Source organism: Mytilus edulis, chromosome 3, assembly GCF_963676685.1.
Source record: "Mytilus edulis chromosome 3, xbMytEdul2.2, whole genome shotgun sequence".
Classification (NCBI taxonomy): domain Eukaryota; kingdom Metazoa; phylum Mollusca; class Bivalvia; order Mytilida; family Mytilidae; genus Mytilus; species Mytilus edulis.
In genome coordinates, this window is record NC_092346.1 from 12,828,485 (window position 1) to 12,840,639 (window position 12,155).

The 12,155-nt window shown below is 32.2% G+C and overlaps 1 protein-coding gene across 13 annotated transcripts in view; it reads left to right on the forward strand.

The window, feature by feature from the left end:
- Nucleotides 1–12,155, forward strand: part of LOC139515838 (SPARC-related modular calcium-binding protein 1-like) — a 55,164-nt gene that overhangs the window by 15,234 nt on the left and 27,775 nt on the right. For 8 of the 13 annotated variants that reach the window (XM_071305555.1, XM_071305556.1, XM_071305558.1 and 5 more), the window contains exon 2: nucleotides 5,988–6,159. In XM_071305555.1, coding sequence (XP_071161656.1) covers nucleotides 5,988–6,159 — 172 coding nt within the window. Of the gene's footprint in view, nucleotides 1–5,987; nucleotides 6,160–7,820; nucleotides 8,274–12,155 lie in introns of those variants that run through there. The other 5 variants (XM_071305566.1, XM_071305565.1, XM_071305564.1 and 2 more) reach the window with 5 other exon arrangements.

Here is a 12,155-nt window from a genome sequence, read left to right on the forward strand (position 1 = left end):
GGGATAAGATCCTTTCGTATGCATGTTGTTTTTTTTATTAAAAAAAAAACGCAAAAGGTCCATCAAAATAAGACTTTATAACTATTTCATCAAGCTATAATTGGAGTACTCCCATGTTTTCAAAACATACACTGGGTTTACCCTTTCGCATTGTATGAATTTTAGCCATATATTTGGGACTAAAACATTCAGAAAAACAAAACATAAAGTCACTTACTGTAATGATAGCATATCATACGATTGTTATCTTAACATGTCAAGTTTGACATTTCTTTACTGGAAGGTTATCTAAAGAAGAACTACATTGCATAGTTTTTTACCTACTCGAGATACCTTTATACCTACATTTGTTACAAAAAGGAAAAGATAAACTTCATTTTGTGTGGGTTTTACTAAAAGTTTACTAAAAGTTCAATCAGTAAAGATTTCTACGAACTCTGAACTCTTTTGTTGTTGTTTTTAATGTTGTTGATTTTTTTTTTTGGTTTTTTTGGGGGGGTGGGTGGGGGGGGGGTAGATTATTCTTAATTTAAAATACAAGGTAATCATAGTTTTATTTGTTCGGCTGATAAAACGATTGAAAGAAAAGAGTTCTAAATGTCTTAACTGTCTGAAGAATTTATATTAAAATGCTAACACTTGTGCAACATTATGAAAGAGTAATTGGTTGTTAGACCAAGTTGACAGTATAATTATATATTCACTTTACATATGTATCAGTTTGTAGTAGGTAAATAGTGTATATGCAGGAGAAAAAAATCGGGAAATTATACAAGTTCGTTTTGTGAAAGGTAAGATAATCGACCAAGAAAAGACCACATACAAACTCTTCCGCAGAGTTATTACTGTGTTATTATAACGAGAAGAGAGTAGAAGGAAGTTAATCGTCCTTAATCAAAACCGAAGATAAAGAAACGACTGACGATTGAAAATGTACAGAGACTTACTACACATTTTTTATATACATACCCGGTTCGTAATTAGGGTTTCTTTTCATGTTTTATTCCCCATGTAACATACTTTTCTGAATTGCTGGATTTATGTCTCATTGGCGTATTTCTCAACTCTTTTTATTCTCCTTCGTCCTGAATTTAGATGAACTGTTTGCCACTGGACATATAGCAAAAAATACTCCATCAATTATTTTATTCATATTATTTTATTGTGATTCTGACGTCAGGTTTTGACGTCGATTTGAGGAACAGACGTCGATTAGAGACTGGACATCGATCTGAGTTTAACAAATATTCATCTATTTTTCATACTATTTGTTTTTCGTCAAAATATAGATGCATTAGGAAGGTGGTCTTTTAAATTAAAATGTAATAGTAAATGTTATATACCTTAGAAATTAAATGAAAAATACAAGAAAAACGTGATTTTCTAGATTACGTAACAACAATACGTAAGCACATTACTGGACTAAAAATTTCATTTGTCTAATTTATTAAATCAAAAATAACATTGAACCAGCCTTTACGGCTATTGACAAGAACTTATGAACGTCAATTTTTCGACTGGTGGCGACAATTCGCCCAATATTTTTAATATATCAGATTTTATGAAATGTAGTTTTTACGATATGAAGCTTATATATAAGGCTTGACGTCTAGACTCGACAGTGACTATGAATTTTTTAATTGATAAGTTTGTATTAGTAATTTTTTCCCCTTGATTTTATTGATTAGAGGTTAGATAGAAGGACGTGATATGAACCTTTTTGATTGGTTATTTATTACATTTTGACACCTGTATATTGTTGACTTCTGTATATGGGTACTTCACTGTTGAAAGGTTATATAATATATTAGGTGTCATCTTTAAATACAAACCTTAGTATTCATACAAAACTAAGTACACAATCACTTTTATTGTTTAATTTGATTTATTAACTTGCAAATTAACTTTTTGGGTCTACTTAGGTGTTCTATTTGAATGAGCTAAATTATTATAAATTTCACATCAAAATTATAATTTTAAGTATAGTCGCCTCTGAAGATGTGATGGGGAACAGTTCAAATAAAGGAAAAGGGTCAATTTATTTTCTTTCGTAAAATAACCGACAAAGCTATAAAGATATATAACACCTATGGACAAGGTGGCCAAATTTCTGTCCCTATCCTAAATACTGCCAAAGACATATAATACAGCTGTGTCTCTGATACTACCAAGTCTTTCCGATCAGCACTCAATTAGTTTGCAGTGAATCAGAAACTTTTTGTTTTTTTTTTCTTTTTTTCAAATTTATCATTGCGTCAGTTACTTGTGTCAAGCATATAGAATGATATACATATATATAAAATTAGAACTATAGCTGTCAGTTTCTGGAAGTTGAAATTTAATTAAAATTCCAAAGTCAAAAGAGCGTTTGAAACGGCAGAGAGAACTTGTGGGTGGTTAACAAAACCCGATGGCCGCAGAAAGACCGGGATGCCGCATGAAAAAATGAACAAAAAATAATAGAAATAATATAGAATCTCCCATTGTACAAATCCTTGAAAATGAAAACAGCAACAGTGAACACTTTATAAATTGCATGTGTACGAAACATTTTTCTACAGTTTTACCTTCGTCGGGAAAGCTCAAAGCTGATAACTAGTATTTGAAGGCCAATGGTGTGTGAGAAACAAACAGTTGAAGAGCCGTTCGACCAAAGTAAACATAAAAACACATGTTATATCTAAATCGCTAAAAATCCCGAAGAAGAAGACACCTATTAGTAAGAACATATGGACTTAGTTCTCAGTATGTTGAATAAATTGATTTTATCTTTCTTTTTTTTCTAAATTTTTCGTTTTTATCTACATTTTGTTTACCTTTTCATGTAATTTAATTTATGAAAACATTTTCAATAATAATTATTTGATGACATGATAATGTGAAAATGAAGGGGGGAGAGGCAAATGCAACGGTTAAAACAAACGTGGTGTAATACAAAACTTGTGTTTTGTGCATAACAACCTAGAAGTTTGTAGCTTTTGAAAGGTTCTTGACTGTAACATACTTACTACGAGTGTTATTTAGCTACACTATGATGATATATCAAACACTTATATTTGTCGTTTAAACAGTTTTATCTGTAATATGGTGAAGATGTTATGTAAATACATTGACACAAATTTACAGTTAATGATAACTTTTCAGTTATGTAAATCAGACCCTTGTCAAGATAGCTGTAAAATGAATATTCTCTGCAGGACTTCTGTATATAAAGTAAAATTGAGTGTCTTTCATAGTCTATAAGTTTTTCATACCTCTGGTTTATTTTTGGGGTTATTTTTGTTTATTTTTTTTTTGGTTTTAATTTAAGCATTATGATGATATGATAACGTCGTTGCTTAAATCATAATCGCAACAGTCAAATATCAATTGACGCGTGCAAATACATTACTGCTATTGTTTAATTTGATTATCACCTCACGTTTATATTATTGCTAGTACTAAAGCTATAGAGGTCGGTATCTCGGCTGTTGTCTGTCCGTTCTGGCATTCTTTTAATCAAGTGGTCATCGATTTCTTATTGGCACTATTCTCGTGTAAATGAAACATTTTAACTTTAAATTACCAGTTTACATATTACGGAAATGTACTTAAACTGGAGTTATGTTTCACCTCTTCATATCTAACTCTGAAGAATTTAAGATGACATATTAGGTTATAACACACTGTAGTCCATGCAAAATAGACATATCTAAGAAAAAATGGCTTACTCATTTCTACTAAACCAAGTCAACCCAAACTTGATAATGAATCAGCAGAAACCGGATAGTCTACAGAATGATTCGTACTGAGTTACGGGGAGTTTGTTTTTGTTGTTTTATTTCCATTTGCCTTTGAACTAACTTTTATATTTGGGTAATATGAATCCTCTATGCTATTTGATATCTTGTAAGCTTATATCTTAACTGTCAGATCTTGTGCAAATGTATTATAAATGATACCTCGACTCTTAAATTTCGGCCAAATCGCATTCACCTTGTCGGTCCGTCCTTCCATCGACCCGTCCGTCCGACTTTTCATCTGTCTGACCGTCCGACAAAGAATATGGTCACACTTTTCTTATGATGTATACAATATAGAATCAACTGAGCAAGCTGCTGGCAAAATATGAGTAACTGGCCATCAGCTTGGCAGTTACGAGTTGCACCTTGAAAACACTTTTCGGTTCTGTTTGACAAATGCTACCTGTTTGTCGATACTTCGAATAAGCCTACGAATGATGATAAATTATGCTTAGCATGATGAAGCGTGCATACTTGCTTGCTTTGTATAATGAAATCAGAATTGTCTTTAACATGTAGAGTGACAGTCTTCTCGAAAAAAAATCCTTGTGTTAGGAAATCATCCATGGCTCTGAAATGACAGATATCGACTCATGCGAGCCAATTGTTCATTTTATTGATAAAAAAAACCTTAAAACGATATACTAGGAGAGAAATATTAGAAATTAAGTTAAGCGTAACCGAATTTATCAATTATTATATTTAAAAAAGCGATGCGGTGCTACTGGCATTTACGTATACATATTTCATTGTTTCCACCTCTTTCTGTTAACCCTTCCTGAAAGAATTAAGTCATTGCTACTAGTCAGAAGAGCCAAACAAGTGTACAGACGAATAAAAGATGATAATGCTATTGATTAATATGTTTTTAATTCAAATTGCGTAGTTACAAATTGTTGCAATTATTTTCAGAACAAATGTAAATTCGGTAAATCTACAACATGAAATGGTTATTAAGTAGACACCAAACTAATTGAATAATAGTTTTACAACATAGATATAAGGTGCATAAGATTTGCGTTGCAGAACACCCGGTGTTTTAACAGTTGTTTACAAAGGCAGACATGCTTAATAAGTATCTATCTATGAAGGAAGTTAAAGTGCATTTGATTAACTATGGAATTATGGGATATAAGTTGATATTATTTACAATAGAATGCATGTGTTATCCCACAGTTTCAAATCGTCTGATGTGAAATTACGTCATGTAAGACCGCGTTTAGTTTGAGACTCAAACAAGTTTGAAACAAGTTAAACTGAAAATTTGAACATTTATTTTAAAATTTAAATGAGTGAATGTTTAATATACTCAGAGCTGTTAATTTGCTGTTGAATAAAATTGAATTCATGTCAAACTAAATTTCAATGATGTAAACAGTACAACGTATGAACACCGAACATGTTCAAATGGGCAGTGTGAACGCAACCTAAGTTGTACTTCTTTGACCCACCCTTTAGATAAAGTTTTGAAATCTGGAATTATATCTTTGTCCCATAGACTCGTGTTCTTGATTAGAAGGAGTGTATGCACTTGGACATATTGTTTACCGTTATCCTATCTGCTTCAGTTTCTACATCTTTTTTGTTTTGTTTTGTTTGACCTATTAGATACATGTAGATAGATGCATGCTCAAATTAAATCGATCGGCGATCCAATTTTAGTTTTAAGTCCGTTTTTCAGTCATATACCATGAGCAATTGGTCAACTAATATATTTGGTGTATGAAATTATTATAAGGTATACGTGTTCGTTTGACAGGTCCCATCTTACCTTCGTCTACTCGTTTGTGTTCATTGATCAATATTAACTTTTAGGGATACTATATGCAATAGTACAACCATGTTTGTTTTATTGAATAATTGTCATGTATGTCCGTTTGGCGGGGTTCATCTGACCTTGCCACGGATCTATTTAATTGCTTCACTGATTAACGTTAAGCTGTCTTGGCATTGTTCATTTCTTAGAATCTAAAAGCCGAAGTTTAAACTAAATTTTGTGTAGGAATTATTGTAACGTGAACGTGTCCGTCTTGTAGTTTCATATGACTGTACCCAAATTTACGCTATACATCCGACGTACCGTACAGTGCTAGAGTTTCAGTAATCAACGAGGGAATCAAAAGTAAACGTAGCCTATACACTAAATTAAGAAGTAACATCTCATCAGTCTTTTTAACAGCATATTTTTTTTTTTTATACTTTCAGGTACTATTTAGGGCATTAAGAGACTCAGACTGTAAAATAAAATGTTCAAATAAACAACGAAGACCCGTATGTGGGTCAGATGGTATAACATATGCATCTAAATGTGATCTCATGAAAGCTAAACGTTGTGAAAAACGTCAAGTCAGCATACAGAAAAAAGGAAAGTGTTCAGGTATGTGTATAATTAGTTTCACATTTTTCTAATTCTAGTATCCAGTGGCGGATCCAGAGGGGTGGGGGGGCGGGGGTGGGGGGAGGGGGTTCCGGGGTTGTAACCCCCCTTTTTTTTTTGCCGATCAATGCATTTGAATGGGGACATATAGTTGGAACCCCCCTTTATCCTGGGTTGGGACCCCCCCCTTTTTTAAAATGGCTGGATCCGCCCCTGAGTATTGAACAGCTGCGAATTCAAGTATTTTCTAGGATATCAATGTTCGTGGAATGAGAAAAAAAGGATTTTTCGCACGTGGATATTTGGTTTCGTGGTTATGATTAAGTCTACATACAAGTCGTCTATAGAACATGTGTACATGTTCTTTTTAAATATTTCAATTCGTGGTTCAAAAATACCACAAAATCCCCGAAAATTAGTATAACACGAATAAATATGAAGCAGGAGTATGATGTTTATGTCAATTATATTTCATCACGTTATTCCCAGATTTTAGCTTGACATAGAAACTATGATCACATCTGTCGTCGTTAACGTCGCCATACATATATTGTGTTTAGTTAATAGCATCTTTGAGTTACTATCTATTTGATATACCACTAATCGCATTATATACATACCAACTTATACTTCTCCCGTCCAGCAGTTCGGAGGAGGCGTTCGGTTGTACGGGATGTAAAGATACGCTGCCACGTCAAGTCCGAATACGGAAGCTTAATATGGTATCTGATGTAGGGAGAGTGTTGTGCTTAATTGAAGGTTTAATATCATCTGTGACAACTCTTTGAGGGTTTTGTAGGTTGCCTGTTGCAAGTTGAAATTTTGTCCTTTTATTTCGTCTACTTTTTATATAAACTGAATACACATGTCTGTATTTTATCTTCTCTTCTGCCCTCTTTTTACATAAACAATGTCATGTCAAGAAATCAGTGCAGAATCATTTTTCTCTCCTAATGATATGCTGCGGTCATATTATGTGTTAATAATTTTGTTTAACTTTGATGAAAAAACTCTATTCAAAAGACACAAAGAGAACAAAAATGTGATCTTTTTGACAAGGTGCAAACATGCTTCATGTCATAGCCACTGTTTTAATATAAAAGAACAGTATACTATATACTGCATTATGATACATATTTATCTTGTATTTCTTACATAATTAATTGTACTTAATTTACCCAAACATGACATGTAAATTTTATAAATGTTAACAAACACTTTACGTTAAATATACCTATTTACACAGGTGAGCATTTTCAAACCCCCGCTAAGGAACAATAGTCCGCCAGATGTTAAATGCATTTTTATGCCGAGCGACAAATTTTCACACATCTCATATGGAAACCGTTTTATAAGTCTCAAAATTCTGAATTTTAATATGTTACCAGACTGTGTATGGTTGTCAATAAATCATGCCTACAGACTTTACGGGTTTATTGAAAAGAAAAAAAAACAACAACGAAAGAATACTAGCAAACATTTTTTTCGGTAGTTATAAATGTATATGGTATAAATTCATCACACACCTGGTCGATGCATACAATTCATACAAGACCACAGATTCTGAAAGGTAAAAAAAATTAAACAAGTTCATAAATCTTCATGACGTAAAATTACATTTGTAAAGATCTAACGTGTCCCGAACGTGATCTTATTCGGATTACTCAGATTTATCTTTACCTTTCTACAGATGTTCATTTCATAAATAATCACACTTAATTTTATCAAAATATTTTAATTGTTAGACCATGCATATTTGCATTTGATATTGTGCATGAAATGATGTTTATTTCTCATTGAAATGGAGTGTCATGCGTAAGAGGCACAACAGCGTTTTATTAACAGCTACAGGACATGCCGATTTCACACAGTATGATTTTGGCAGAAATGTACATATAATAATTATTAATATAAACTTATGACTAAATTATTAGTTGTCTATTATATATGCACGTTCGGAATATAACAAGACAGTTACATTGATTCTTATACTTGAAGAGGACATTCGGATGACACTGTATAATTGGATTAAGTTTAAATGTATTTCTTAGAAGTTATGGTACTTTTGTTTTGTCTATTATCAACAAACGCCAAAACAGACAAAGGAAACAAGCGTAAGTCGAACATTCTCTTTTTTTTCTGAAACTGTAAGATGTTTTTGTGATTTGTATAAAGCATCCCGTTAAGAACCTAAAACATTTTCATATAAAATTCATGCAACCATTTGATAGATTTTGTCAGCTGTGATCCAAAGATGAATTAATGGTTGAATTATGAGCTTCAGATATCCCACATTATAGTCTAGATTAACGTGTGATTGGTAGATTCTGCAATATTTAATCCTTGGCTTAATATTGGTTGCTTCATTCTTTTGAAAGATTTCTAAGTATATATATATATATATATATATATATATATGAATTATTTTTTTTTAATGTCCTGAGGCAATTATAATGTGTTTCAAGAATTCAAAAATATAATATTTGTGACTGGACGTAAAAAAAGCCCAATCATAATACATATATCTTTTTTGTCCCTAACATGTACCACTGTATTCCAAGTTAACTATAATAGTCAACTAAACGGCTTCAGAAGCCGGGGGAAAAAAATTATAATAAGGATAAACTTTTATTTGTGTCATTGTTCGTCCAATATTAAATATCAGAAGCGTATATTTTGACGAAATAAAATGCTGATACTACAGACATTTGACCTAAAAATGTTCTTGTAAAATGAACTCACCTAGTAAAATTAGAAGAATAAGAATGTTTTCACGTAGTTACATCGTCCTGCCGTTCTATAGTTGTTCTGGAAGGTTTCTTCTGGTGTTTTGTAAAGATCAGTATATGTTTCTGTTAAAGAAAACTCATCACTGAGACCAGTCTTATAATTTTGTTTTCAAAAGATTCAGTAGTGACACTCAAATCATAAAAGTTACAAGGTAAAATATAAAGTACTATCGTTCCCCCATTCACTATGGCTTTCTAAACTTGACACCCCTTCGATGTTCTTTGAGTTTTCTTTATATCAAATGCAAGTCGCATTGAAAATTTATAAAGTCAGAATAAAAAGACAAAAAAAAATTGATATTTTCAACTTTTCTATTAAAGAATTACAATGACTTTAATGTTCACATTTTTTTGCCTTGCTTTATTAATTATTATAATTATCATTGTTGTTTATTTTTTGTCTGTTATATTTAGATTTTGATTAATTATGGTTTTATTTTACTTTGATTTGTTTGTCTGCTTGATGTTGTTTTTTGGTTGTGTTTTATATATAGTATTGTGTTTTGGGAAATTAAATTCTTTTTGTGGAAAGGGGCAAGTGTGAATGAAACTTTTTTTTTACCAAACTCCTGTTAATTCAGAACGAGTCTATTTAAGATTAATAAAAAAGGGGCGAATTACTTGACGTCTACTACAAAACTTTGGGCACCTGCATGGACCGACCCCTTTTTCTCTGTATTTCAGGGTTGTTTTTTTAAAGATTTTTTTATTCCATTTTGTTTAATAATTAACCTTATTTTCTCTTTCTTTATGTGTTCTTGGTCTTTTCCATTGTATCATACATCATCCCATTGTAATGTTTCTGGACGCGAGCACGAGTCAGTGGTTGATCGTTATGGAATATCTGTTTCACAGATGAGGACGGACAATCTAATTAAAAACCGATCTCTCATCGCTCCTGTTTCTGATATGTCGCGTGGGAGATCTAACGAAACCCGCTTTGAGGTCACATGTGAGTGACCTCGTAGGTGTGTCTTTTTCGACCAATGAAGTTGAGTCTTCCACAATCTTGGAAGTTTAACGTAAGGCAAAGGGATGTAACTCATTTTATTTACGACGAAATCGTTAGTTAAAATAATTCATTAACTTTTTTGATTGGCTTATTAAAAGGTCGTCAACTCATTTGCATATCTTTATAAATTCATAACTTTTAGTTCACTCACATGTGACCTCAAAGCCGGTTTCGTTAGATCTCCCACGCGACATATCAGAAACAAGAGCGATGAGAGATCGGTTTTTAATTAGATTGGAGGACGGACATGTTCCAATTGTCGTAACGACATTCCTGCAATGGGGCTTACTTGATCAGACTTATAACCAGCTTTGTACTTATATGTGCAGCATGACGGGTGCTATGTATATTTAAAGTAGGATTTTCTTCCAGATCAAGTGAGATCTTCCACGGTTTTTAGTGAGGTTCTTGATGCTCAGTGCTCTATGTGTAGTGTTTTGTATACTGTTTGGGCTTCTTATTTGGTTGGGTTGTTGTCTCTTTGAAACAGTTCCTGTTTCCATTCTGTATTCTGTTGTTTTTATTTTAATGCCCCATCTATGACAGTAGAAGGGCATTATGTTTTCTGGTCTGTGCCTCCGTTCGTGCGTTTGTTCGTCCGTGCGTCCGTTCGTCTGTGCGTCCGTTCAGGTTAAAGTTTTTGGTCTAGGTGGTTTTTGATGAAGTTGAAGTCACATCAACTTGAAACTTATCACACATGTTCCCTATGATATGATCTTTCAAATTTAAAATTCAAATTAAAGTTTTGACCCCACTTTCACTGTCCACTGAACATGGAAAATTATAGTGTGAGTGGGGCATCCGTGTACTATGGACACATTCTTGTTTGGGGATATTTTTGGCCATGACGTTTCATCTTATAAGATTGAATCTCCTTCTGATATCTTTCACCTCTCCTTTACAATAATTACACATGCAATCTGTATAACATATTCATCTTCTGTTCTAATTTGGGTCGTTTTCTAAAAGCTAAAGTCCAAGTAAAAATAGATTTTTTTTGGTTACGAACTATTTAATATATTTAATTGTTCATTTGTTAATTCAAGCTACGATTTTCTGTAACGTCTGTTTTAAGAAAATGTGGAACATAATGGAAATGCAAAAAAAAATTAAATAAAGTTTTACTGTTGCTGTAAGAATACATTTTAAACTATTTTTTGCAATACACTGAATTGTTGTTGGCATTTAAAAGGCTCGCTTACTGTTGTATTATTGAATTTTTGCTATTTATGTTCGTATGATGTATAAGTCTTGTATCTAAGGTGTATTTGGCAAAACTTTTAGGAATGTTTGCTCCTCAGTGCTCTTTTACTTCGCATTTTATTAGGCCTTTTTGATTATTTTTTTTTATTCGAGCGTCACTGATGAGTCTATTGTAGACGAAACGCGCCTCTGATGAAACAGTTAAAGATACATGTACAACTCAACTGCAGATTGCACCTACAATAACAATTCAATAGGGGATGAAAAAAGGGTCGAAATTTCTTTACTAATGGACATAAACCGTGTAAATGTATCAGGCATATACAATTTTATTATAAATTGTATATATACAAACTTTTACAAATTGAAGTAGTTTTTACCGTCTCAGTAGCATTCCTCTAAAAAATCGTTTTCAATGATTTAGGATTAAAAAACCGTATCAAATGATTTATATGATTTTAACAGCTAATGTTTTCTTTTGACTCGAGTATGTTTGAATTAAATGGTCTATTTAACTCAGGAGAGTGTAAAGAAGTGTACCAATCCGTGAAATTTTACAACTTTTATCGTGTAATTGTAATTAATTTTTAAACCATTATCATCCGTTTTGTAGGTTATGTTATTTAGTAGGTGTTTTACAATTGTGATTCGCGGTTTTGTATAGGTGTTCTGTATTTCTTATGTAAACCCAGTATTAACACATGTTAAATGCTTATGTACTAGATGCAAATAATTCTCCATATTTATATTTTATAATTTATTTTCTAGTGAAATATTTTTATTGCAAGGTTAACTATTTTATATAGAGGTATATTTGATGAAGCTGATCAAGTTAACAATATAGAAAATAATGCGTACAATATTAAAAATTAACATATATAATATAAGGGGTATAAATAATAGAAAATAATGAGCAATACAAATCATGAACAGAAAAACATAGCATACAATATGAAGAATACAGATATAAAGTTCCCATACTAAGAACTGTC